The 27,684-nt window shown below is 44.4% G+C and overlaps 1 protein-coding gene across 1 annotated transcript in view; it reads left to right on the forward strand.

Annotated features, from left to right (window-relative positions):
• Window positions 1-26,611, forward strand: part of Oit3 (oncoprotein induced transcript 3) — a 28,369-nt gene extending 1,758 nt beyond the window's left edge. The window contains exons 2-9 of the mRNA XM_004657908.2: window positions 5,420-5,794; window positions 6,967-7,074; window positions 9,247-9,369; window positions 17,825-17,947; window positions 19,602-19,762; window positions 22,089-22,504; window positions 24,314-24,413; window positions 26,038-26,611. Coding sequence (XP_004657965.1) covers window positions 5,420-5,794; window positions 6,967-7,074; window positions 9,247-9,369; window positions 17,825-17,947; window positions 19,602-19,762; window positions 22,089-22,504; window positions 24,314-24,413; window positions 26,038-26,211 — 1,580 coding nt within the window. The 3' untranslated portion in view covers window positions 26,212-26,611. The remainder of the gene's footprint in view (window positions 1-5,419; window positions 5,795-6,966; window positions 7,075-9,246; window positions 9,370-17,824; window positions 17,948-19,601; window positions 19,763-22,088; window positions 22,505-24,313; window positions 24,414-26,037) is intronic.
• Window positions 26,612-27,684: the final 1,073 nt, after the last annotated feature.

Here is a 27,684-nt window from a genome sequence, read left to right on the forward strand (position 1 = left end):
GACAACCTGGGTTTGATTTCCCAGTACCCACGTAAAGCCAGATGTACACATCTGGAGTTCATTTGCAGCAGCTAGAGGACCTGGTGTACCCATTCTCTCTCTCGATCTATCCATCTATCTAGCTATCTATCTATCTATCTTTCTATTTATCTATCATCTATCTATCTCTGCTTACAGATTAATAAAACATATTAAAAATAAGTTTGGGGCTGGAGAGATGGCTTAGTGGTTAAAGCCCTTGCCTGCAAAGCCAAAGGACCCAGGTTAAATTTCCCAGGACCCACATTAGCCAGATGTACAAGCAGGCGCACACATCTGGAGTTCGTTTGCAGTGGCTGGGGCCCTGGCACACCCTCTCTTCCTCTCTCTCCCTCTCTCTCTCCCTCCTTCTTTCCCTCCCTCCCTCTTTCTCTGTCAAATAAATAATTACATATTTCAGAACAAATAACTTCTGAGAAAGGACAAGAGACAGTAATGGGAAAGAATTATCACCAAAAAACATTATATGCATGCATTTTTTATTGAGACCTAAGGAGATATGAGTGCTAAATGTAGTGTGGTGCCCTGGATGAGGCCCTGGGACAACCTGGAGAAACTATAGGCTTGAGTTAATAATCCTGCATCCACAGTAACTCTGACACAAGCATCATTCTAAAGGATGAAGTATGTCTTTCAAAGGTATCCATGAGGGAAAACTGGTGGAGAGTATGCAAAACTCTTCTACTATCTTTCAGTCAGTAATTAGTCAGTAAATCGAAACTGTCCTTAGGCAGGCTTAACTACCTGCAGTTCATCCCCAGGTATTTGTTGACTACGACTGGCCAAGAGTTCCAGGTATAAAAATAGCCTCCTAGCCAGCCTCTCCATCTTTCCACTCTCTACTGTGTCCCCCTATTCTTCCCCATACCTTCCCCTCTTCCCCACCTCACACTTCCAGGAAGTCGGACTTGGGGCCAGACCAGATGTAGGGCAACTTTGGGGTTGGTCACTTAGCCTGGTGGGGGAGGGGAAGTAAGGAAAGAAAGGAGAAGAGGCAGGAAAGACAGGAAATGGGAAGAGGGAAATGGGGGGGGGATGAGAGAGAAGGAAAGGAAGAGAGAGGGGTGGAGGTGGAGGTATAACAAGGTACGCAAAGGTCATGATCTGGAAAAGTCTCCAGTTGGCTCCCAGGTAGATCAGCCCCTGGGGGTGATGAAAAGGTGAGGATGCAGAGGGTCCACTGGGGGACGCTGAGCACAAGCCCAGGTGCTGGCAGTGTCTGCTGAGCTGCTAGGATTTCTGGCCCACAGGAGAATTTGGGGAGGAACATGGGGCTGCGTGTTTTGAAGCCCTGCCTCTGAGGAATGTGTATCAGCAGTTCAGGATCAATATGCATATACCAAATACTGGGTTCCATATTGAGATTAACACAGGGTTTAACACTAACAGTCAGATCATTAAAAGGGGATTCTTAAAAGGAGATGGAAGCATTTAATGTGTGTGTTATATAATTTATATGTATAAATTATATATTATATATTTACATATATATGTATGTATGTATGTATGTATGTATGTATGTGTATATATATATAGAATTTCACAATACATGATGGATAAATTTCTTGTCTTCATGGCACAGTTCCCCTCCACCAGGAAGGGAAGTGAACTTTTTAATAGCATAAGAAATAACTTTATGGAAAATTTTATAAGTCATGGAATACTCATTATGGGAACGTCTGTTGAAGCCATCAGAGGTTGAATATCTAACCATTTCTTGTCAAATTAGATCCAAGGAGATGAGCGAAATATTTCTATGGATTTATAATCACCTGTGAAGTTGTTCTGGAAACGTTGCTTGGCAAGGGAGCCTCAGCCAGCAGGGCACTCAGGAGGAGAGTTTTTTCCTTTGTGAAAGGCAAGAGAGTCTGGGGTGATTCTTCCAGTTCAGGGACAGAGAACAGTCTGGGGGGCTCGATGGAGATACCTCGGGGGCATTTCACAGAGAAGCTGGCTCCTGCCGTCTGCAGCTCTGCGAATGTGTCATTTCCAGAAAAGGCAATATCCTACTTACATCTTGTCACAAACTGTCCCATCACCTCCGGCAACCGCTCACCGGTGTGCCGGTGTGCCGTGCACTTCAAAGCAGCCACTTAAGTGCCTTGGGAACCCTTCCTTTGCAGCAGGGTGAGCGCTACATGTTCCTTATCAAGTCAGACTCCACAGTAATGCAAAATCTGCCTATCATTGTCTTGACAAATGACTTTCCAAATCTTTTTTTTTTTTAATTTCCAAAGATGGGACTGGGGCTAACGGCATTGTGGTACACAGCCTGTCCCGTGACTGGAAAGTGGGACTGAAAGATACCTGCTCAGAATGATCTGTTTGTGATCCTTTGATTTTATTTTTTCCTTTTTGGTTTCTTGAGGTAGAGGCCCTGGCACCTCCCCACACATACATACAATCTTTTCAAACTATTATTTATTGACATGTGTGGGTGTGCATGTGCAAGTGCTCTCGTGCTGCGGCCCACATGGAGGTCAGCAGACGACTTTGTGAGTCCATTCTTTCTTGCTGTTCCACCTCATTTGAGGCAGGGTTTCTCTGGATCTGGCTCCACTGTTGTTCCTTTTGCTGTGTTCACAGAGCTTCCAGGAGAGTCTCCTTTCTGTCTCTGCCTCTGCTTCTGCCTCCTACTTCCCTCTCAGTGTCAGAGTGCTGGGATTACAGAACCAGCTTCCCTCCCCCCCCCCCCTTTAGAGTAATGGCAAGCATACTTTTGTTAAGACTTGGTTTGATGACTTAAGCAAATGAATAAAGTGGAAGCCACGTGAGATCTGTATGTGAGTTGGTATCACATGCCCTTAAGGTTTAGCCATCACCACTCCATCGTCTTCTTTTCTTCGGCCTCTGCTCCGGAAGCAGGCTCTGAGGTCACTGTGTTGTTGTCATGGAGACTTCATAGTCAGGGCTTCTCTCTGGTGTGCATTCCTATCTCTGTATCTCATGCTTCCCGAGTGTGAAAGAATTGCCTTCTGGAAGGTTCTCTCACAGTTCAACTGTGCAGTGGTCTCTTCACAGTAGTCTTTCCAAAGTATTCCTTGATTGTTGTCCGGGTAGAATGGAGGCATATAGATGTGAACTGAAGAATGTTTCATTCTCATGCCATTCCATGGGGATAGGAGGAGGCAATGTGTCTTTGCACAGAGAGAAGAACATCTCCACGTTCGATTCCACAGAGAGCTTGATGCACCTGACCTTCCATACCACATCGTCCCATCAGGATCTTATGAAAGACAGCTGTGAGGACTGTCTTAGTCCAGGCTTGGTTTGAAGACTGGCTATGGGAGTATTTGTTTTGTTCGTTTTTTTGTTTGTTTGGGTTTTTTTTTTTTTCTTCATTTTTATGGCCTCAAGGTGGGTGTTGGGTCTCTTCAGTGCTTAGATCTAGAAGTTCAAAAGAAGCCTGGGCCACTGGGATGGAAGAAACCCTTTTGTCACAGGGTAGGGTCTCTGGGCTTTGCTGTTTCTCTGAACACCTCATGTGTGAATCCTGAGACAATGTGATGCTCAAGGTAAGAAATACTACTTTTCTTAGCCTTGATTACAAGACAGCACAATGTTTCTATCTGATGTCAGCCTACTTATATGTGACGACTTGGTGCTACCATGCCATCTGACTCAACTGTTTCTTTTTTCTTCTTATGTTTATTATTATTATTATTATTATTATTAACAACAAGATGTTTCGTATGGATACGTCACGTGTTAGTACCCACTTTTTCCTCGTCCCCACCCCCATTCCATTGAGGACCCTCCTCAGTGGGGTTGCAGGTATTTCCCATGGATTTGCGTTGTGGGAGCAGTAATCAGTTCTTTTGGGGGGGGAATGCCTCTGGGCATGATGTCCCAACCTGTGACTTTTAAAATCTTTCCGCCCCCTCTTCTGCAAAATTCCCTGAGCTGTTGTGGGTGAGTTTGAAATCTACTTCAGTGATGAGCTCTTAGGAGCCTCTGGATCTCTGCTTTGGTAGGTGTTGAGTGTCCTCAGGGTCTGTCTCCTCTGCCCTGGCGCTGGTTGTCAGGTTCAGCGTGGAAGCAGCGCTCTTGCTTGTCTTCGTCTCCCCAGTCCTCCGTGGATTCAGCTGTGGCTCAGCTGAAGTGCGAGGGGTCGCTTCCAGCTTTGTTCATGGGTTCTGGGGATTGAACTCGGGGACTGAGACTTGCAGTGCTTCATCCATGAGCCATCTCCCCATCCCTGTCCCAGAGTTTTGAAAACTGTTAAAGTGTTCCCTTTAATCTTTTTTTTCCCCAAAAAAATTATACTTCTCAAGCCAGGTGTGGTGGCGCACGCCTTTAATCCCAGCACTAGGGAGGCAGAGGATCACCGTGAGTTCAAGGCCACCCTGAGACTACATAATGAATTCCAGGTCAGCCTGGGCTAGAGTGAAACCCTACCTTGAAAAACCAAAAAATAAAACAAAAACAAAACGATACTTCTCAGCCTCTTGTCTAGTAGTTAATGTTTAGGACCCCATATGAGACCGAGCAATTCCCTCTACACAAGGCGGTCACAACCTGTACGTGAGAACACAAAGACAGTCTGTCCAGGGCAGGGCTCGGTGAGTAGAATCCAGCCGCCCTGGATTGAATGGTCATCCTTCTGTCACGTATTTACTCTGGACAGAAAACTAGGTATAGTGCTAAACTTACCAGAAATGGGTTTGAAAGAATGCTATGAAGAGTATTTGGGGCTGGAGAAATGGCTTAGCGGTTAAGGTGCTTACCTGCTAAGACTAAGGACCCATGTTCAATTCCCCAGAACCCACATAAGCCAGATGCACAAGGTGGCTCATGCATCTGGAGTTTGTTTGCCATGGCTAGAGGCCCTGGCACCACCCATTCTCTCCCTCTCTCTTTCTAAAAAAATAAATAAACATAAAATTAAAAGAATAATGATATTTGTAAAACATGCTTAAATCAGGTTGTGGAATCTTAAGCAGCCATTATCTGGGACTGTAGATAAGTTTTTGTTTTTGTTTTTTTCTTGAACTCCAAAAAGGCCAAAATGCAGGCTGGGGAGATGAGTGCTTGCTGCTTAAGCACGAGGGCCTCCTGGGCTGGAGACAGCCGACTTGGACTCCCAGAAACCCACATAGGAAAAGCTGAGCATGGCTTTGCTGCCTGTAACACTAGTGGGAGAGGGAGCAGAGACTGCAGTCCAGAGAATGGCTGGTGCTCGCTGATGAACAGCAGCTCCGGGTTGAGGGAGACCCTGTCTCAAGGAACTATGTGGATAAGCAGTAAGAGAACACCTGATGTCCTTCCCTAACCTTCCCATGCATGTGCCTATCTGTACACATGTGCGTACACCCCTCCCCCCACACACACACATTCTTACCACCCCTGAGTGCCTCTGAGGCCCCACTTCCATTCCCAGCCCTAGATCCTTGCTCTGCCTACATCAGTCTGAATGAACCCTGGAGGAACACCGACCACCAGCTACATGAGTCTCAAGCTCAACCTCTTTGCGACAGCCACATGGATGGGGAATGGTACCGCTTCACCGGCATGGCAGGAGACGCCATGCCCACCTTCTGCATACCAGAAAACCACTGTGGGACCCATGCCCCTGTCTGGCTCAATGGCAGCCACCCCCTAGAAGAGGATGGCATCGTGCAGCGCCAGGCCTGCGCCAGCTTCAAGGGGAACTGCTGTCTGTGGAACACCACGGTGGAGGTCAAGGCTTGCCCTGGAGGCTACTACGTGTACCGGCTGGTCAAGCCCAGTGTCTGCTTCCACGTCTACTGCGGCCGTGAGTACCCTCCTGGGATCCTTGTCCCCCCACCCAGCAAGGCCACAGATGATGGAGCCAAAGAGAAAGGGCCTCATGAAACCCAGTTAGGGTGACATAATGTCAACATTGGTTTGGGGCTGAGTATGTCTCCCAACTTCCTGTCTTCAACCTGAACAAGTAGAAAAAGGGAACTCTAACTGATTCACTTTATTTTATTTCATCTTGTCATTATTCCATTTAAAATAAAGCATTAGAAAACTGGAAATAGAGCCGAGTGTGGTGGCGCACGCCTTTAATCCCAGCATTGTGGAGGCAGAGGTAGGAGGATCGCTGTGAGTTCAAGGCCACCCTGAGACTCCATAGTGAATTGCAAGTCAGCCTGAGCTAGAGTGAAATCCTACCTAAAAAAAAGAAAAAAGATGGGGCTTAGCGGCTAAGGTGTTTGACTACAAAGCCAGAGGATCCTGGTTCAATTCTCCAGGACCCATGTAAACCAGATGCACAAAGTGGGGGAGCCCATGCATCTAGAGTTTGCAGTGGCTGGAGGCCCTAGCGTGCCCATTCTCTGTCTCTCTGTCTCTCTGTCTCTCTCTCTCTCAAATAAATAAATAAATAAATAAGATATATTTTTAAAAAAACACGAAAGAAAGAGAGAGAGAGAAAGAAAATTGGAAATAATGGATTTCCAACTTTTGTAAACACATAGGAACCCCCTTGGTAAGATAGCTGTTACTTTATAGATGCCTGGATGTCCCTATGGTGGCATTACACTTGTTGTTTATTGATTTGATAACATTATATGTAACAGGAAGAAAGAACTTGAGGTCAATAATACTCTTAAGTGGATTTCTGTCAAAGTCTATATACTTTTTTAAAAAAAAAAATTGTGATGTTGGCTGGGTGTGGTGGCACACGCCTTTATTCCCAGCACTGGGGAGGCAGAGGTAGGAGGATCGCCGTGAGTTTAAGGCCACCCTGAAACTACATAGGTCAGCCTGAGTTACAGCAAGACCCTACCTTGAAAAACCAAATATATATACTCCCCCAGCAGTGTACCTCTTGCCATTGGATTCTGCAACCCCTGAATGGTGGCTGGGAGCTGGTTTCCTACTACTGCACTCTGCAGACTCTCAAAACCAGGTATCCCCTGGTCCTCACCCTCACAGAAGATGCTCTCTGTCCTTCCCTAGATTTCTACGACATCTGCGAGGAGGACTGCCATGGCAGCTGTGTGCCCACCAGTGAGTGCGCCTGCCCAGCAGGAAGCGTGCTGGGTCCCGACGGGCAGACGTGCCTTGGTAAGAAACCACCCACAAGGCAGAAATGGAAGTGGTTTGTCTTTTTTCACACACCCTCTCCCCATTGTTGTTGTTTTCAAGGTAGGGTCTCACTCTAGCCCAGGCTGACCTGGAACTCTCTCTGTAGTCCCAGGCTGGCCTCGAACTCACAGCGATCCTCCCGCCTCTGCTTCCTGAGTGCTGGGATTGAAGATGTGCACGCCGCTATGCCTGGCTGTTTGTCTTTGTATTTCATGACTAATGAATGAATGTAATGAGGGGCAGTCTAGAATGACAGCTTGCTGTAGAAACCACTTCCCCCTGTGGCTATGGAGCAGTTGAAACATAGTTAGTGTGCCTGAGAATCCCAATTACATCTGCTGCTTTGTGGTAGGAAAGGGATCAACAAAAAATCAAAAACAAAAATCCCTATGTGCTATCAGATTTTGTTTAAAGGTTAAAAATTATTTATAAGCCAGGTCCCAGCACTCGGGAGTTCAAAGCCAATCTGAGACTACATAGCAAATTCCAAGTCAGCCTGAGCTAGAGTGAAACCCTACCTCGAAAAAAAAAAAAGTGAAACTATTTCACTTTTTAAAATTGACATTTTTCACAAAATAAAATAAAATAAAATAAAATTGACATTTTGGGGGTGGGGGGTTCAAGGTAGGATGTCACTTTAGCACAGGCTGACCTGGAATTCACTTTGTATTCTCAGGGTGGCCTCAAACTCATGGCAATCCTCCTACCTCTGCCTCCCAAGTGCTGGGATTAAAGGCATGTGCCACCACGCTTGGCTTAAAATTGATTTTTTAAATATTTTTATTTCATTTACTTATGAGAGAGAGAGGGAGGGAGGGAGGATGGGCACACCAGAGCCTGCAGCTACTACAAGCAAACTCCAGACACATGTGTCACCCTGTGCATCTGGTTTACATGTGGGTACTGGGGAATCAAACCTGAGTCCTTTGGCTTCGCAAGCAAGTGCCTTAACCACTAAGCCATCTCTCTAGTTTTTAAAACAGATTTTTTTTTTTTCAAGGTAAGGTCTCACTCTGGCCCAGGCTGACCTGGAATTCACTGTGTAGTCTTAGGGTGAGCTCAAACTCACAGTGATCCTTCTACCTCTGCCTCCCAAGTGCTGGGATTAAAGGCATGTGCCACCCTCCTGGCCTTAAAATAGATTTTTGAGGGCAGGTCATCTGCTTTAATAACAGAAAAAAAAACCCTATGTCAAAGTATTTTACCAGCTGTTTTGTTCTGCACAGTAAGGTCCTTTCATGCTATAAGCCACTAGTAGATGTACAGCCTTGTGTAGCATGAATCTTCTCAGGAGCAGCCAGTGAGCACTTCCCCCCCTCCCCTAGGCAGGACACCCAAGACAGACTGAAGGAAAGGTCAATTCCACCAGACTTCACTCAGGTGAACCAACGAGTTTGCTGGGCTTATAAAGCATGAGTGAGGGATTACATACAGGAGCATGGAGACTCCAAAGCAGCCTTCGCATTGAAAAGTCTCATCCCAGAATGAGCAAAGACCTTCCCATTGCTACCTAAATGGAGGTTTGCCCCAGCAACCCCCCACACACAACCCCTAGATCTTCCACCCCTAATGGACTCTATCAGCCCCTAAGACCAGGATACTTCATGTCTTGTGGCCTCCAGCTGGCACTGAGGTCTCAGGAGAGGCTCTGATACCCCTCCACGCGCTCTTCCTTGTGGGCGGGGGGTGTCAACAGGCCCAATCTCAAGTCTCTCATGAGCCATGAAAGCTGCTTCTCATAAAGATGTCAATGTTCATTTCTCTTTGAGGACAGCATCATGCAACACCTTGTATTTATTTAACAACTTTTCGTGAAGCATTAGAGAAAGGAGGATTTGCCAGTGCAAATTAATAGGAATATGCAAAAAAAAAAAAAAAGGCATTTCATTTCCTCATAGTTTTACCTGAAGTGGAAAGAATTGACAGGTCATTAGGTGCCCTCACTTGACAGCAGACAGATGAATGAGCCACTGGTTTGGGAGATCAGGTTGACAGACATCATGACGCTGGACCAGAGTGGGGCCTGATGGACCACGGTGGGGACTGGAGCTGTGCAACAGTATTTAAGAAGGGGTGGACATTGTGCTCAGGTGCTCAGAACCAGATTATGGTGCCTCGCCATGTGGCCAACGGGTGGTTTTTCTTCTACAGATGAAAACGAGTGTGAGCAGAACAACGGTGGCTGCAGCGAGATTTGTGTGAACCTCAAAAACTCACACCGCTGTGAGTGTGGAGTCGGCCGCGTGCTAAGGAGTGATGGCACGACTTGTGAAGGTGAGACAGGGTGAGGAGGGACTCAAACCCAGAGCCCAGAGGAAATCACTGGCTTTTTCTTTGACATTTAGGAGACTGCCTTTATGCTAGAGAGTAACAGCTTGTATGCGTAAAGAAATGAGAAAGGGGGGCTGGAGAGATGGCTTAGCGGTTAAGCACTTGCCTGTGAAGCCTAAGGACCCCAGTTTGAGGCTCGATTCCCCAGGACCCACTTAGCCAGATGCACAAAGGGGTGCACGCGTTTGGAGTTTGTTTGCAGTGGCTGGAGGACCTGGAGCACCCATTCTCTCCCTCTCTCTCTCTCTCTTTCTCTCTCTGCCTCTTTCTCTGTCTGTCACTCTCAAATTAATTAATTAATTAATTTAAAAAAAGAAAGAAATGACAAATGGGAGCTGAAGAGACGGCTCAGCAGTTAAGGCACTTGCCTCTGAGGCCTAATGACCCAGGTTTGATTCCCCAGTGCCCGCGCAAGCCAGATGCACATGGTGGGGCATGTGTCCGGAGTTCACTTACAGTGGCTGGAGGCCCTGACATGCCCATTCTCTCTCTCTCTCAATCAAATTTTAAAAAAGAAAGAAAAAGAAACAACAAAGGGGTTCATTACCATTAAGGGGGCTACACTGTGGATGGAAGTCAGGCTAGATTTTTTTTTCTAAAATTTAACATGTTTTTATTACTGGGGAAACTAAAATGGGGTATTTCCCATTTCTCCCCATCTTCTGCCTCTGCCTCTTCAGCAATTTCTTGCCACAACTGGCTTCCCAAGTGTGTCCACAGCAGGCAGTATAACAAGGCCTGAGGCCTGCTTTTCAACCTTCCCGGTCAGTGAGGATTTCTGGGCTCTCTCAGCCCCACACAGACCTCTCTCTTGGGGAATCTCCTTCAGCAGGCTGAGGATAGAGCCTTGGAGTTTACTTTTATTTTTATTTTATTTTATTTTATTTTATTTTTTATTTTTGTTTCGTTGAGATCGGGTTTCACTGTAGCCCAGACTGATCTGGAATTCACTATGTAGACTCAGGGTGGCCTTGAACTCACAGCAATCCTACCTCTGCCTCCCAAGTGCTGGGATTGAAGACGTGTGCCACCATACCTGGCCTTATTTTTAATTTTATATATTTATTTGCAAGCAGAGAGAGATATAGGAGACAGACACACAGAATGGGCATGCCAGGGTCACCAGCCACTGCAAACAAATTCCAGATGCATGTGCCACTTTATGCATCTGGCTTTATGTAAGTACTGGGGCATCAAACCCGGGTTGTTAGGCTTTTCAGGAAAGTACCTTAACCACTGAAAATCTCTCCAGCCTGAAAATTTTTTGTTGTTGTTGTTGTTTTTGTTTTTTGTTTTTTTCAGGTGGGGTTTCACTCTAGCCCAGGTTGATCTGGAATTCATTATGTGGTCTCAGGGTGGCTTTGAACTCACAGCAATCCTCCTACCTCTGCCTACCGAGTGATGGGATTTGGGATTAAAGGCGTGCACCACCATATCCGGCTTGCATTTTTAATAAATTCCATGGGGCTGGAAAGATGGTGTAGTGGCTAAGGCACTTGCTATGAAGCCTAAGGATCCAGGTTCAATTCCCCAGTACCTACATAAGCCAGATGCACAAGGAGGCACATGTATCTGGGTTTTGTTTACAGTGGCTGGAGGCCCTGCCATGCCCATCTCTATATTTCTCTCTCTCTCTCTCTCTCTCTCTCTCTCTCTCTCTCTCTCTCTCTCTCAAAATGGATAAATAAGTAAAAAAAAAAAAAAGTTCCGGAGGTGATTCTTACTGTCTTTGAAACTTGGGGAACTGGTTTTAGAAGAAATCATTTCTCCCCACATGCTTTGATTTCATGGAGGATAAGTGATCCACTTCTAATACTGATGCTGTATGCATTCTAAATGACTGAGTAGTTAAAAAAAAAAAAGAATTACTGATACATATCAAGTAATTAAAAAATATCTATTATGATTATTCTTTAAATATATTATTTATTTACTTATTTATTTGAGAGAGAGAGAGAATGAGCACACCAGGACCTCCAGCCACTTCAAACGAATTCCAGACACATGTGCTACCTTGTGCATCTGGCTTTACATGGGTCCTGGGGAATCAAACCTAGGTCCTTTGGCTTTGCAGGCAAGTGCATTAACTTTTAAGCCATCTCTCCAGCCTCTGGTGTCCCTTTTCTAAAACACACTAGACCTTATTAATGACATCATGTCTGCTTTCACAAATCTGAGTCTTCATAACATTTTCAGGGAATGATATGGAGAGATAAATGACTTAACAGTTATTGGTTATAGAGTACATATAATTTGTCAACAGGATGATTGAATTTGTGGATTATAGAGCAATATTGTTTATGAGCATTTTATTCTTATTGTATTCAAGATAATAAAATATCATCCTGAAAGGAAAAATCATGGGTTATTTCTCACAATTTGTTATATGAAACAAAGTTTGCATTATTAACTAAGGGAACACTAATTATTATATTAAGCAGCTGTCTCTTAAAACAAGGCTAAATATATTTTCAATTTTATTGAATAAGGGTAATGTCCTAAGTCCTCTTTAAATCTTGGTTCTTTTACATTATGATTTTTGCATATTTGAATATTAATGAAATGTTTTATAAGGAACATTTATAATTGTTCATGAGCACCATATTGGAACTGCTATGGTTAATCCTCATATAATCTTAAAACCTAATAACCATAGTATTTATAACCCTTAACTTTTATTGATAGTCTAAACATATTTGTTTCTTTGGTGGTGCTATTAAATAATTATGTCTTTTTAAAAGAATAAATAGTGCTTTTAAAACTTTAACTATTTTTAGCCAGGCATTAATCCCGGCACTCAGGAGGCAGAAGTAGGAGGATTGCCATGAATTCAAGGCCACCTTAAGACTACAGAATGAGACCCAGGTCAGCCTGAGCTAGAGCAAGACCCTACCTTGAGAAAAAAAAAAAAAAGTTATTCTTAATATTTTATCATGAGATAAGAGAAACACTGAGGAGTAAAAGGAAGATAATTAAAGTGACCCATGATTCCTATTGCTAGACATGTGCATTCTAAACATTTTGGAATATCACCCTATGAGACTTAACTCCTTTCAGACAATTTAGATTTTGAGACTATTTTGTGTTTTTTATTTTTAGACCTGAAAATATACTGTGTGACCATTTAGAGTGATTACTCCAATTTCATATACTGAAATTACAAATCAGAGAAATAAGATGATCTAAGAAAGGTCATTTTGAGCTGGGCATGGTGGCACACACCTTTAACCCCAGCACCTGGGAGGCAAAGGTAGGAGGATTGCTATGAGCTTGAGGCTAGCTTGAACTAGAGTGAGTTCTAGGTCAGCTTGGGCTACAATAAGACCCTGCTTCAAAAAAAAAACTTTAGGGGCTGGAGGGATGGCTTAGCGATTGAGGAGGTTGCCTACAAAGCCAAGGGACCCAAGTTTGATTCCCCAGGACCCACGTTAGCCAGCTGCACAAGGGAGCGCACACATCTGGAGTTCGTTTGTAGTGGCTAGAGGCCCTAGAGCACCCATTCTCTCTCTATCTGCTTCTTTCTCTGTCTGTCGATCTCAAATAAATAAAAAATGAAAAAAAAATTTGTTTCGAGGTAGGGTCTCACTCTAGCCCAGGCTGACTTGGAATTCACTATGGAGTCTCAGGGTGGCCTCGAACTCATGGTGATCCTCCTACCTCTGCCTCCCGAGTGCTGGGATTAAAGACGTGAGCCACCACGCCCGGCTTAAAAATGAAAAAAAAATTTTAAAACAAAAAAGTTTTTTAAAACTTTACTTATAATACTGTGCAGCAGGTTAGGATTTGACAACTGCTAAGCTAAAGGATCATGTCCAGGTCACACAAAAATCATGATTATGACTAAGCTCTTATGCTGTGCTGGGGATAGAACCCAGGCCCCTGTGCAAAGCAGGCAAGCAGTCCTCTATCCCTGCGCTACCTCTCTAGGCCCCGGGCCTCGCTTTACGGGCCTAAGTCCTCTATCCCCAGTGCTCTTGTCCCTAGAGATTCTAGGAGAAGTGGCAATGGTCTAGTCAAACTGTACCCACCCAGCTGGTACTCAGTCCCCTTTTCATCAACAACCCATGATAAAGCTGGAGAGATAGATGGCTTAGTGGCTAAGGCACTTGCCTGAAAGGCAAAGGACCCAGGTTCAGTTCCCCAGTACCTAGGTAAAGCCACATGCCCAAGGTGGCTCGTGCCTCTGGAGTCATGTGTAGTGACTAGAGGCCCTGGCACACCCATTCCCTCCCTCTCTATCTGCCTGTCTCACTCAGATAAGTAAATAGTAAACAATTGCAGGGGTGTAGCTCAGTGATGGAGTATATGTGCTTAGCATGTGTGATTTAACCCACAACAACCCCCTCCCCATAAAAAGGAAACAATCAGGGCTGGGGAGATGACTTGGTAGTAAAGAACGTTTGTTGCTTAGGCAAGAGGGCCTCTCAGGCCAGAAACTACCAGCTAAATTCAATTCCCCAGAACCCCAGTCCACAGTTGGGAGAGGGTGAGTACAGATTAGAGAATCACTGGGGCTTGTTGACAGCAGCCCCAGGTTGAGACAGAGACCTTGTCTCAAAGAAGTAAGTGGATGGGCGATAAGAGGACCCCTGACACTCTCTCCTCTTGCCTCTATACATGCATGGGCATGGGATGCACACATAGGCAGCAAAAGAAAAAAGAAAAGAAAAGAGAGAGAGAGAGAGAGATCCAACAATTGTATTCAGAACCATTCTGAATGTTCACAGAACTATTTGGAGGACCAAAGCCTCTGTATTCTCAGAGCTTGCTTAGGACTGCCACAACTCTCATAACCGCCTTACTATTTGGAAATCTGGAATGGGATCATTTTCATTATCATAATCAGCTATTTATCATATGCCTGCTCTCATTTGTAAAATATTTATGTGTAAATTTCATGTCAAGGGGTAAGATTATCTCCATGATGGACCACTTGCCTAGAAGATGCAGGTTCATGGGTTTGATCCCTAGCGCCACAAAAACAAAATTTAAAAATAAATAAGTCAGCCGGGCGTGGTGGCACACGCCTTTAATCCCAGCACTCGGGAGGCAGAGGTAGGAGGATCGCTGAGAGTTCGAGGCCACCCTGAGACTGCATAGTGAATTCCAGGTCAGCCTGAGCCAGAGTGAGACCCTAACTCGAAAAACCAAAATAAATAAATAAATAAATAAGTCAACGGCAACGTAAAGTGATAATTGCCAAGTGAATGAGGGTTGTGGAAAGCCATAATAGAGTATGAAGGGAAAGAGCTTGTTTTTCAGGGGAGTTCTATAGACAAGGACATTCGAGATATATATATGCTTAGAGGAAAATGTAGACCTGACATGTTATGTTGGATAGGAAAACACTGCAATTAACTGTACTCTTTTTTTAGTTGAGTTTTATTTTTTGAGTCAGGATTTCACTATATAGGCCAAAATGTCTTCACACTCCATTTGTGCTCCTCATGCCTCAGGCTTCTGAGTGCTATAATTACAGACATGCACCACCGTCCCAGCTGTCTGATGAACTGAACTCTTTTTGTTTTTTAACCTTATTTTCATTTATTTATTTTGAGAGAGAGATAGAGGCAGAGAGAGGGAGAGAGAGGATGGGCATGCCAGGGCCTTCAGCCACTGCAAACAAACTCCAGACGCGTGCACCCCCTTGTGCATCTGGCTTATGTGGGTCCTGGAGAATCAAACCAAGGTCCTTTGGCTCTGCAGGCAAACACCTCAACTGCTAAGCCATCTCTCCAGCCCTGAACTGAACTCTTGAAGTTTCTGTTCCCCACACCCCAAATCTATTAGGTAATCTTCTATATTATTCTTTAGCTGACACCAGGATTTGAGATTTTTGCACAAGAGAATTTGTTCCAATAAAGGCCTGTTGAATTTGTATAGTAACAGTTTACTACTGACAGAGCTCCAAAGCATATTGGCATGCATTAATCCTCTTTTTCTTTTCACTTAAGAATTCTATATATTTTTTTTTGTTTTGTTTTTCGAGGTAGAGTCTTATTCTAGCTCAGGCTGACCTGGAATTCACTATGTAGTCTCAGGCTGGCCTCAAACTCATGGCGATCCTCCTGCCTCTGCCTCCCAAGTGCTTGGATTAAAGGCATGCACCACCATGCCCAGCTTCTATGTAATCTTGAAGAAATGTTTGAAAATACTATGATTTGCCTTTTTTTAAATCAATTCAATGGGAAATTACTCCTTCCTCAAGACCAATGCAAATTAGACCCAGTCATAGACCTACCTAACAGAAACACTTGACTTTTCATTACCTTTTATTTACATAAATGACTTGGCATTCATTAGTATAGGAATCTGGAAAACTAATTAATAGAAAATGCTTGTAAAACAAAATTCTCAAACTGGGTTATTTTCATTTTTGCCTTCCTACATGTTTCTTGGACTCGATTCCGCCACAACCATTTAGGCATGGGGAAGAAAACAATGGCATTTTGCATCAGCTGGGCCTCAGTTTAGTTTCTGCTTTTATTTAGAAAAGCCACTTTTTTAAAACTACTTTCTAAGTTGTTTTCTGTGTATCTAAAATAAGCTATATGAAGATTCATAGTAAATTGTAACTGGTATTATTGTCTGGGTTACTTTTCCAATTGTTAAACATAATGGCTACCTCTACTAGGCATTTCTGAATTTATAGACAGTCTGAAAAGAGGGGGATTCTAGTTAATTAAATATGAATTATACTGAACTGCAATTTGAAAGGTAGTAAAAGCTTAAGCTATCAAACCGTACAATTGTTTTTGTTCTAAAACCAGCCTCAATTTGAGCCACATCCCAAACATAAGCAGTGACAGCCTTGATTGTTTTTGAGAACTTCGATATAAGTATTTAATCATGATACCTGAAAATGCCAAGTGTATGCAAAGCTAGCTTCCTTAATGTAGCAATAAAGTTTAGTTGCTGGTTACTTTTTATATTACTATTATTTACTTATTTATAATAATACATTTAATTGAAATTTGTGTAATATAAGAGCATTAAAACTTGTTTACATTTATATAGAGAAATATAAAGTAACAATTTTTAAAACATTTTATAGAGATAAAGTTATATTAAAATTGTAAAGGCAACTTAATGTCACTGCTTCAATCTGGGCTTTAACAAATTCTGTGTAAATCATGTTTCATAAAGTGATATTGTTGGATTTTTTCACATCTTGAAAAAAATTGGCGGGGGCTAGAGAGATGGCTTAGTGGTTAAAGCATTTGCCTACAAAGCCAAAGGACCTTGGTTTGATTCCTCAGGACACACATAAGATAGTTGTACAAGGTGGCACATGCATCTGAAGTTCATTTGCAACAGCTAGAGGCCCTAGAATACCCATTCTCTCCCTCTCCGTCTCTCTCTCAAATAAATAAATAATTTTTTTAAGTATATGATAAAATTTAAAATTTGGAACCAGGCCTGGTGATGCACGCCTTTAATCCCAGTACTTGGGAGGCAGAAGTTGGAGAATCTCTGTGAGTTTGAAGCCAGCCTGAGACTACATAGTAAATTCTAGGTCAGCATGGGCTAGAGTGAGATCCTACTTTGAAAAATTAAAAAATAAAAAAGTCTTTGGGCTGGAGAGATGGCTCAGCAATTAAGACGCTTGCCTGCAAAACCTAATGACCCATTTTGCATCCCCAAGACCCACATAAATCCAGATGCATCTGGAGTTCATTTGCAATGTCTGGAGGCCCTGGTGTACTCCTTCATATTATCTCTCCTTGCAAATAATAAATAAAATTATTTTTAAATTTTTCAAATATGGTACATTAAATATTACAGCAATTAAAAATGACATTTGGGGACTGGAGTGATGACTTAGTGGTTAAGGCATTTGCCTGCAAAGCCAAAGGAGCCAGGTTCAATTCCCCAGGACCCATGTAAGCCAGATGCACAAGGGGGTGCACATGTCTGGAGTTCATTTGTAGTGGCCTTGGTGCGCTCATTCTCTCTATCTCACTTTCTCTCTCTTTCACTCTCCCTTTTTCTCTTTAAAATAAATAAATAAAATATGACATTTGCATCAGGCATGGTGGTTCATGCCTTTAATTCCAGCCTGAGATTGCATAGTGAATTCCAGGTCAACTTGAGCTAGAGCAAGACTCTACCTCAGGGGGAAAAAAATGGCATTTGTGTCTTAGTTCTAAAACCTCATGGTCCCAATCTAATCATGAGAAAAACATCAGACAAAACCAAGTTCAAGGACATCTATGTAGTTCCTGATAGGCTCCAGGAAGACGACGCTGTTACTTGCAATCAACATTGTTATGGGCTTGCCTACGTGTTTCGCACGGACGCCAGGGATTCCGCCATGAACCAGGCAAAATCCCTGATGCCCTCTGTACCAGGCAGAGGGTTACATGATGACTCCCTTGTCTGTTGCTTCCCACCGCAGACATTGAAGGATGCCACAATAACAATGGTGGCTGCAGCCATTCTTGCGTCCGGTCTGAGAACGGCTACCACTGCGAGTGTCCCCGGGGCCTGGTGCTAGCGGAAGATAACCTCACTTGTCAAGGTAGAATAACTTTGACTTCTCTTCTGACTTATATTTCTTCCTTCTCCCTTGACTCTGTTAACCCCTCCCTCAAATGTGTCAGGATTCTCATCTTCCAGAACACCAGCCCTTGGAGCACTGGGTATCCCTAAGCCGTCATCATTCAGAGATGTCAGCGAGGTGTTGTGGCTGTCGCCTATAATCCCATCACTTAGGAGGTTTAGACAGGAGGATTGCCCAATATGAGACCAGCCTGGGCTAGTTAGTGAGTTCCAGGCCAGCCTGAGCTACATCATGAGGTCCTATCTCAAAAACAAAATTGGGTGCTGGGCTTGGTGGTACATGCCTTTAATCCCAGTGCCTTTAATCCCAGAGGCAGAGGTAGGAGGATCGCCTTGAGTTCAAGGCTACCTGAGACTACAGAGTGAATTCCAGGTTGGTCTGGGCTAGAGTGAGACCCTACCTCGAAAAAAAAAAAATAGGGCTGGAGATATGATGGTTCAGCAGTTAAAGGCACGTGATTGTAAAGCCTGACAGCCTGGGTTCGATTCTCCAGGACCCATGTAAAGCCAGACACACATAGTGGTATTTGAGTTCTGGAGTTCATTTGCAGTGCCATGAGGCCTTGGTGTGTGCCCATTCTCCCTCCCTCCCTCCCTCCCTCTCTCTCTCTCTCTCTCTCTCTCTCTCTCTCTCTCTCTCTCTCTCTCTCTCGTTCTCTAAAGCACTTCTTTAAAAACTAATAAAGAGATCTCTGCAAAAAAGTTACAAAAGTTAACTTTCCTTAGATGTTTACCTTTGAACTGTTCTCTAATTGCTATAGCTAATAGTCCAGCTAATACTCAATTTAGAAGTATAAGACATTGACACAATTCTAACAGAGGTCCATAGGGTTGAAACTAAGTAGAATCTTTGGATAATAGCTCCTTCTCCTATCAACAGTCCTTTGAGAACTGTTTTCTAAAAATCTAGTGTTTGGTGTCTGGAATATTAATTCCCTCCTCTAGCAAATATTCATGAGCACCTATTTCTGGTTTCTTTATATCTTCTCTTCCTATGACGTGTCCTCACATGTTGGGCCCTGACTACAGGACTTGTAAGTATTCCTTGGGGGTTATTTGCAGAGTCTGGGGAAATGAACATAGGAATGTTCATATGTATATATATATATATATATATATATATATATATATATATATGGTGGAATTTATAGTCAGAGTTTATGGTTTACCAAGCAGCAAGAAAACAATTTGGAAGGCTTCCACAAGTGCACTGTGTTTACTACCTCTGTTTTATGGGGCAATAATTAACAATAAGAACAACGCAGTACTGTTATGTGGCTCAGACCTATATCAACATGGTGCCTTTGCTGTAAATCACGTGAGTCCTTCAGGGTTTCACTGCACGGAGTTAAGCTGGCCTCACCTTGGACAAATGTGTGTTGAACTGAATCTTAAACACACTCTTTCCTAGTTCAAGAAACACTTTACCTGAGGAGCGTTACTGTATCGTAATAGTGGGAGTTAGAAGTCCCGATGTTGTTTACCCATTTGCTTTGAGCCCCACTGATAAAAAGTACAGATTGTGTAAGGGGGAATGGATTTCCCCCCGACACCCCAAGCCCTTTCTAGCCTTTCTTGAGGTCCTGTGCTAACAGACACCCCTTTCTGCGCAGTCCCCGTGTTGTGCACGTCGAGCAGCATTGAAGTGAGTGTCCCCAGGGAGCTGGTTGGTGGCCTGGAGCTCTTCCTGACCAACACGTCCTGCAGAGGAGTGTCCAATGGCACTCACGTCAACATTGCCTTCTCCCTCAAGAGCTGCGGCACGGTGGTCGATGTAGGTTCCTCCTGAGGACACTGGGGGATGACCAAAGCCGCTTAACTTGGGAGGTAGTTGACAGAGGTATGCAGTAGGGCTTGTGTCATAGATGAACTATTTACACATAAAGGAATTGAGGGGGTCTGGGGAGATGGCTCAGTGGTATGAGCACTTGCTATACAAGTGTGAAGACCTGAGTTCGATCCCCAGCACCCACGTCAAAAGCCAGCCGGGCGTGGTGGCGCACACCTTTCATCCCAGCACTCTGGAGGCAGAGGTAGGAGGATCGCTGTGAGTTCAAGGCCACCCTGAGACTACAGAGTGAATTCCAGGTCAGCGTAGGCTAGAGTGAGACCCTACCTCAAAAAACAAAACAGAACAAACAAAGCTAGATGTGGCCGTGCACGCCTGTACCCCTGGCAATCAGAAGAGTGGAGGCTGGCGGGTCACTGGGGCTCATTGGTCAACCATACAAACCAACAAGCAGTGTGAGTTCTAAGTTCAGTGAGACCTTCCCTCAAGGAAATAAGGGGAAAGGGGGCCACAGCTCCCCAAATGTCCTCCTTTGGCCTCTTTAAGTGAACAAACACATTTGATACACTACACACGTTCCACAGTCCTACACGCACATAAACACAGACAATGCAAAGAATCGAGCTCAAGACATTTCATGCCATGCATTTAACCAATGTGTTATTAAGTATCCGCTGCGGCCCTGGGCATCATGAGGAAACAAAATTCACAATTCAGCCATTCCTGATTTTCCCCGAGTCTCCCGTAGGCGCAGATATTTCCCACATGCATCAGCTCTGCCGGCATGAAGGAGCAGGCTCCTTTCCCGTAATCAGCTATTTTACCTAAGGAGGCTGGTCAGTTCATTTGCAAAGCAGTTAGTAGGTTCAAGCACTGAGCCAGCTTGAGAGAAAAGACTTTTTTCTTTTTTTTCCACTGGAAGTCGACACAGAGCCCTGTACTGGAGGGGGCATATTGGATAAGATTCCTGCCTGTTAGGAACGCACCCAGCAGTACTGAGAGGACAGCACGTCATGGGTGTAAAAGAGGCGACAAGGCCTCTAGGAGCCTAGGAAAGGGATGAGTGGGACTTAGATGGCATGGAGGTGACTCACAAAAGCAGAGAGAGAAAAAATAATCCTTTTAGATAAGGGTGCAGAGTCTCAGGGAGTGGACCGGGCAGGCCTGTGCAAGGAAATGTCCACACCAGACAATGGAACAGGAATGGCCTTGGATGGAATTCGGATCTGGTAAAGTAAAACCAGGAGCCACCAGGGTTGCACAATGAGTTTAGGACGTGCCTCTTACTGTAAATGAGTTTCTCCTATGAGTCCTGGAAGACTGCAGGTTTACAGCCTAGAAGAAAGAATAGGCCTTTTAAGCAAACGTTATCAACTGTGCTGGACTTTCTGAGTCGCAGCTGGTGAGGACACCAGGGTGAGGGGCTCATTTTCTGTCCCAGGTCCCCACAATGTTCCCTGTCTTTTCTATCCTGCCTCAGCTTTTGAAAAATCACACGTGGCGTGCTGTCCTAGTCTAAACTGTGAGAGCTTGGAATGTGCTGATTTTTCCTACTGTCAGGTTTCATGAGTAATGTTCCACGGGAATGTGTGGGTTGACCAAAACGCACTGTGCAAACCCTCAGCAGTCAGGATGTCTTGCTCAAGAGAAGGGACACTGGAGAAAGCACACAAAAGCCAGCTTTGATGCTAGGTGCCCAGCTCCTAGGGAGGCTGAGGTGGAAGACTCTGCAGGAGTTCAGGACAGCCTGTGTAACAGAAAACAACCCACAGCAGAGTGGGGAAAATCCTTAAGGCTTAAGCAACTAGGGCTGGAGAAATGGCTCAGCTAAAGGCACTTGCTTGCAAATCCTGGCGGGCTGGGTTCTATTCCCAGGACCCACATAAAGTCAGATGTACAAAGTGGTACATGCATCTGAAGCTCACTTGCAGTGGCAAGAGGTCCTGGCATGCCCATAATTTATTTATTTTTCTGTCTCTCTCTTTTTCTCTTTCTCTGTCTTTCTCTTGCAAATAATTTTAAAGAGAGAGAGAGATCTAGCCGGGTATGGTGGTGCACACCTTTAATCCCAGCACTTGGGAGGCAGAGGTAGGAGGATCGTTGTGAGTTCAAGGCCACCCAGAGACTACAGAGTGAATTCCAGGTCAGCGTGGGCTAGAGTGAGACCCTACCTCAAAAAACCAAAAAGAGAGAGAGATCTAAGGCTTAGGCAACTGTATCTGTAAAGGGCAATGTTAGATATTTGGAGAAAGTTTACAAGGGGGTAGCTGGAAACAAGTATGAAATCTCTCCTTGCCCTGGGCTGGCACAGGTGATCAATGACAAAATCGTGGCCAGCAACCTGGTGACGGGCTTGCCCAAGCAGAGCTCGGGGAGCAGCGGGGACATCATCATTCGGACCAGCAAACTGCTGATCCCGGTGACCTGCGAGTTCCCCCGACTCTACACCATCTCCGAAGGCTACGTGCCCAACCTCCGCAACTCCCCGCTGGAAATCAGGAGCCGAAACCATGGCATCTTCCCCTTCACGCTGGAGATCTTCAAGGACCATGAGTTCGAGGAGCCGTACAGGGAAGCCCTGCCCACGCTCAAGCTGCGGGACTCCCTGTACTTCGGCATCGAGCCGCTGGTGCACGTGAGCGGCCTGGAGAGCCTGGTGGAGAGCTGCTTTGCCACCCCCACCGCCAAGATCGACGAGATTCTCAAGTACTACCTGATCCGCGACGGGTAGGCACAGTGCCAAAAGGTTCCTCGGGTGCACGGGTATCCTCAGCAAGCAGGCTTCCCTCTTGGCTGGAGAGATGGTTTAGCCCTTAAGGCACTTGCCTGTGAAGCCTAAGGACCTAGGTTCAATCCCCAGGGCCCACATAAGCCAAATGCACAAAGTGGCACATTCCTCTGGTGTTTGTCTTCAGTAGCTGGAGGCACTGGCACACCCACTCTCTCTCTTTCTATCTTCCCTCTCTCTCTCTCTCTCTCTCTCTCTGTCTCTCTTTCTCTCAAATAAATAAATAAAACTTTAACAATAATAATAAAAGAAATAGCAGAAACCACATCATCTGTGTAGCTCCTCCCCAGTTTGGTGGCGTAAGTGACCAGTAGTGATAACACAAGTCAAGATGCCTTCTTTTTAAACAACTTCATTGGAATTTTCACCTGCACCAAAAACATACTTAGCAATGAACTACACAGTGGTCCGTAGCAATAAGTATAGGGAAAAAATGCATTTTAGAGTTTTTATATGTCATCCTATTTTTTTTTTCTGGTTTATTCAAAAACTATTAGGCACCCATAAAAAGACAATTATGTCCAGGGAGGGAAAAAAATGCTTTTTGAATTTGGGATGAAACAAGTAATACAGAGGACCCTTGACCTCTGTGGAGAAAAATGTTTAATACCTGAAACTATAGCCTCAGCAAGGCGCCCTCATGACACATCTTCCCCAGCTAACCCTGAGGTGAACAAAGGGGGGGTAGGAATGGATACAAAGGGGCATTCAGCCACTGCAAATGAACTCCAGACATGTGTGCCCCCTTGTGTGTGCGACACCGCATCCTTGCATCACTGTGTCTGGCTCATGTGGGACCTGAGATTCAAACAGGTGTGCTTAGGAGGTCTGTTAAGCAGGAGTCCTCAGATTAAACCCCAAAACTCTATCAAATTGCAGCTTTCCATTACATCTGAGAGAACAATAATGACAACAATTTGAGGCAAATGCCTCAGAGAATGAGTTCTTCCCTAAGACGCTTAGACGTGTTGCACAAATTGCAGGCTGCTCACCTTTGTGTCCCCTTCAGTGGTTTGTGTCTATAAGGGGTCCTACCACAAGAAGTAGGAAATTTAATAAAGCCTTCTTGGGGCTGGCTTAGTGGTTAAGGCACTTGCCTGCAAAGCCAAAGGACCTAGGTTCGATTCCCCAGGACCCACGTAAGCCAGATGCACAAGGTGGCACATGTGTCTGGAGTTTGTTTGCAGTGGCTGGAGGCCCTGGCGTGCCCATTCTCTCTCTCTCTCTCTCTCTCTCTCTCTCTCATATATACATATATATTCCTCTCTCTCTCCTTCCCTCCCTCCCTCCCTCCCTCTCTCTCTCTCTCTCTCTCTCTCTCTCTCTCTCTCACATATATATATATATATATATTCCTCTCTCTCTCAAATAAAGAAATAAAATATTAAAAGAAAAGCCTTCTTAAATAAGAAATAAACTCCATGAACCCAGAATGCCTGCAGTCCAGCAGCAATGAAGTCATCCTTGCCAGCCAAAGGTCTCTTTGAAAGGAATGCTGACACTGCTAACAGTCAGTTACCTGAGCCTGGCAGGAAGTGCTCTGCCTAGCTGTGGGCTCCGGGAATGACGGCATCCTTAGCCTTACTTAGTGAGAGGTCTGAGTCCTTGTCACAAAGCTGGCCCCGAGCACAGCCCAGTTCACTTAAGTACCCAGTCTGCCTCTCCTTGAGCCCAGTGTTTTGGATAGGGTTGTTTTTCCACCTCTGTGGGAATGATCAAGCCTTACACGCCCTCTGTCCTGTCTTCAGCTGCGTCTCGGATGACTCAGTGAAGCAGTGCTCATCCCGGGATCACCTGGCAAAGCACTTCCAGGCCCCTGTCTTCAAGTTCGTCGGCCAAGACCACAAGGTGAGCTGAGCACCTTTGCCTCTTAACTCCAGACCCGAGACTTCTTGCTGTTGCAAGCCCCCATGAGTGACATTCTAAGAGTCCACAGTGAAAATATGCATGACTCTGGGAGAAATATAGTGAAACTGACCATCAGGAGGTTAACACCTGGATGTGTGTCACACTTACCCTCCCCCTGCCATAAGATAAGAGTGCCTGGTCAAAAAAATGTATCATAGAAACATAATTTAAAATCTTTGGGCAGATAAAGGCAAAAAGAACAACAGTGTGTCAATATGTCTTTACAGGGCAAAGAATGTGGACATGAAATTTACAGGAAAGATAGTGAAATGGGAAATAAAAATAGCATTCATAGTAAATATGAAAAATGATACATTGTAAAGCTTGTAAGGTTATACAAAATGTATGATGACTATAAATTGGTAGATTTTTTTGCCAGAAAATCATGTCATAGTATGTAACAGTAATCATTAAATCATATTCTTTTACCTAAAAATTACAATTCTGGGATGGAGATATGGCTTAGCAGTTAGGACATTTGCCTGCAAAGCCAGAGGACCCAGGTTCAATTCCTCAGTGCCCACGTAAAGCCAGATGCACAAGGTGGCATAGGCCCTAGCATATCCATTCCCTTTCTACTTGTCTCTCTCTGTGTGTCTCTGTCTCTCAAAAAAATAAAATAAAAGTTACAATTCTGGTAGTTTCTCAAAAACAAAACAAAAAAGTTTGCTGAACATGTTTGTAGAGTATTGTCTTAAAAGGGCAAAAATAAAGCCTCCAAAAAAAACATAACTAAGGGGCAACAGAATATCAGTTTAATGCAATAGTGAGCAGTTATCAAATTAGAAACATGGGAAAAGCAGAAATGAAGAGTCTGTTGGATCTAGGGAGTTGGCTTAGTGGTTAAAGGCATTTACTTACAAAGCCTGCTGGCCTGGGTTCAATTCCCCAACACCCACATAAAGCTGGACACAAAGTGGTGCTTGCATCTGTGATTTACAATTGGAGCTCACAGGCTGTTTGCAGCCACAATAAAACCTGTCTTGGGCTGGAGAGATGGCTTAGTGGTTAAGGCGCATGCCTGTGAAGCCTAAGGACCCAGGTTAGATTCCCCAGGAGCCACATAAGCCAGATGCACATAGTAGCACATGTATCTGGAGTTCATTTGCAATGGCTAGAGGCCCTGGCATACCCAATTTCTCTCCCCCTACCCCACGTCTCTAATATATAAATAAAAATAAAGTCTTTAAAAAAAAAAAAAAAGCCTACGAAGCCCAAGAACCCAGGATCCATTCTCCAGGTCCCACATAAACCAGATGCACAAAGTGGCACGTGCATCTGGAGTTTGTTTGCAGTGGCTAGAGGCCACGGCGTGACCATTGTCTCTCTTTCCATCTTTTTCTCCCTTTCTCTGTCTCTAATAAGTAAATAAATCAATAAGCTTTATAAATGTATGGATTGGGCCTGACCCTTAGCCTTAAGCCCCAGTTTCCTCTTCTGAAAAGTTAGGATGGTAACATGTACCTCAGAGTTGTGCCGTGAGCTGTGTGTGGAACGGTCGGTGTTGTGGCTGGCTTCTCGTAATCACCTACAGTGGCTGTTACCATCACTGCTCTCTTCTTAGGAGGTGTTTCTGCACTGCCGGGTCCTGGTCTGTGGGATGCTGGACGAGCGTTCCCGCTGTGCCCAGGGCTGCCACCGTCTAGCACGCCGTGCGGTAGGAGAAGGAGAGCCCTCAGCTGCTCTGCAGAGCCAGATACTGACTGGTGGTCCTATCAGCATCAACTGGGAGGACTAGGCCCTGCATCCAGTTGCCCTCCTCTCTGCAACTTCTCCCAACACCTTCCAGAAACATCAAAGAACTTGCTACAAGACCACCTGACTTCCTTACACCACACACTGTGAGTTTAGAGGATATCTAGAAATGACTTGCTGGTTCTGGTCCCCGGATTGGTACCGGTCACGGCACAGCTCACCCATGTGGCCTGGGTGGACTTCAGCTCCCCACTGTGGAGAGCTGCATCGTCCAGCTCCCCCATTTCTTCCTATGATTAAATACCTCATTTATCATATAGTAGGGTCACTAAAATCAGAAGCTGGGTATAATATTTCACCTTAAAAGACTAAAACAATTAGTTACTAAAATTATATTTAAGTACCCAATAACCCCCCCAAATATCCAATTAATAAATATGTCCTAAAACTTCATCACCAATATAGAATACTCAAGGGAGATTTGGAAGTTTATCAATAAAACAGTGCATAGTAAGAAATTTTGGCTTTCTCTTGCATGATAATATTTGATGTTTTGTGTTGCATTAAGTGAGATGTTTTCACTTCAAAAAATAAATTCTCAGCCAGGCGTGGTGGTGCATGCCTTTAATCCCAGCACTCGGGAGGCAGAGGTAGGAGGATTGCCATGAGTTCGAGGCCACCCTGAGACTACATAGTCAGCCTGAACTAGAGTGAAATCCTACCTTGAAAAAAAAATTTTTTTCCATGTTCATTTAAGTGATCCAGTGACTGAACTGTTAAAAAATTAATTTGAGGCTGGAGAGATGGCTTTGCAGTTAAGGTGTTTGCCTGCAAAGCCAAAGGATTCCAGTTTGACTCTCCAGGATCCATGTAAGCCAGATGCACAAGGTGGCATGTGCATCTAGAGTTCATTTGCAGTGGCTGGAGGCTCTGGTGCACCCATTCTCTCTCTCTCTCTCTCTCTGCCTTTTTCTTTCCCTCAGATAAATAAACAAACAAAATATAAAAAAGAGAGAAAAATTAATTTGGGTCTATAAATTGGTGCTCCATGCCCTCGGGTAGGTAAGACAATAGAAAAAAGCTTAATTTTAAATTCTTATTTTACAGGTGCTTAAGAAATGTTATTAAAGTAACTATAAACCACAAAGTTCACTATTATCTATAGTTGAACTCAGTTTCCTGATATGCCCATTAATACAATGACTTGTCATATGGTCTCCTTCTTTGTAAAAGTTGCTATAAGCCAGGTGTGGTGGTGCACGCCTTTAATCCCAACAATTAGGAGGCACAGGCAAGATGATCACCATGAGTTAGAGGCCAGTCTTCAACTACAGAGAGTTCCAGGTCAGCCTGGGCTAGAGGAGTGAGGCCCTGCATCAGGAAAAAAGCAAAGAAGAGGAAAGCTGGGTGTGGTGTCACACACCTTTAGTTACAGTTCTGTTGAAGCCAAGGCTGTGGGTTTGAGGCCACCCTGGGACTACATAGTGAATTCCAGGTCAGCCTGGGCTAGAGTGAG

Source organism: Jaculus jaculus, chromosome 18, assembly GCF_020740685.1.
Source record: "Jaculus jaculus isolate mJacJac1 chromosome 18, mJacJac1.mat.Y.cur, whole genome shotgun sequence".
Classification (NCBI taxonomy): Eukaryota; Metazoa; Chordata; class Mammalia; order Rodentia; family Dipodidae; genus Jaculus; species Jaculus jaculus.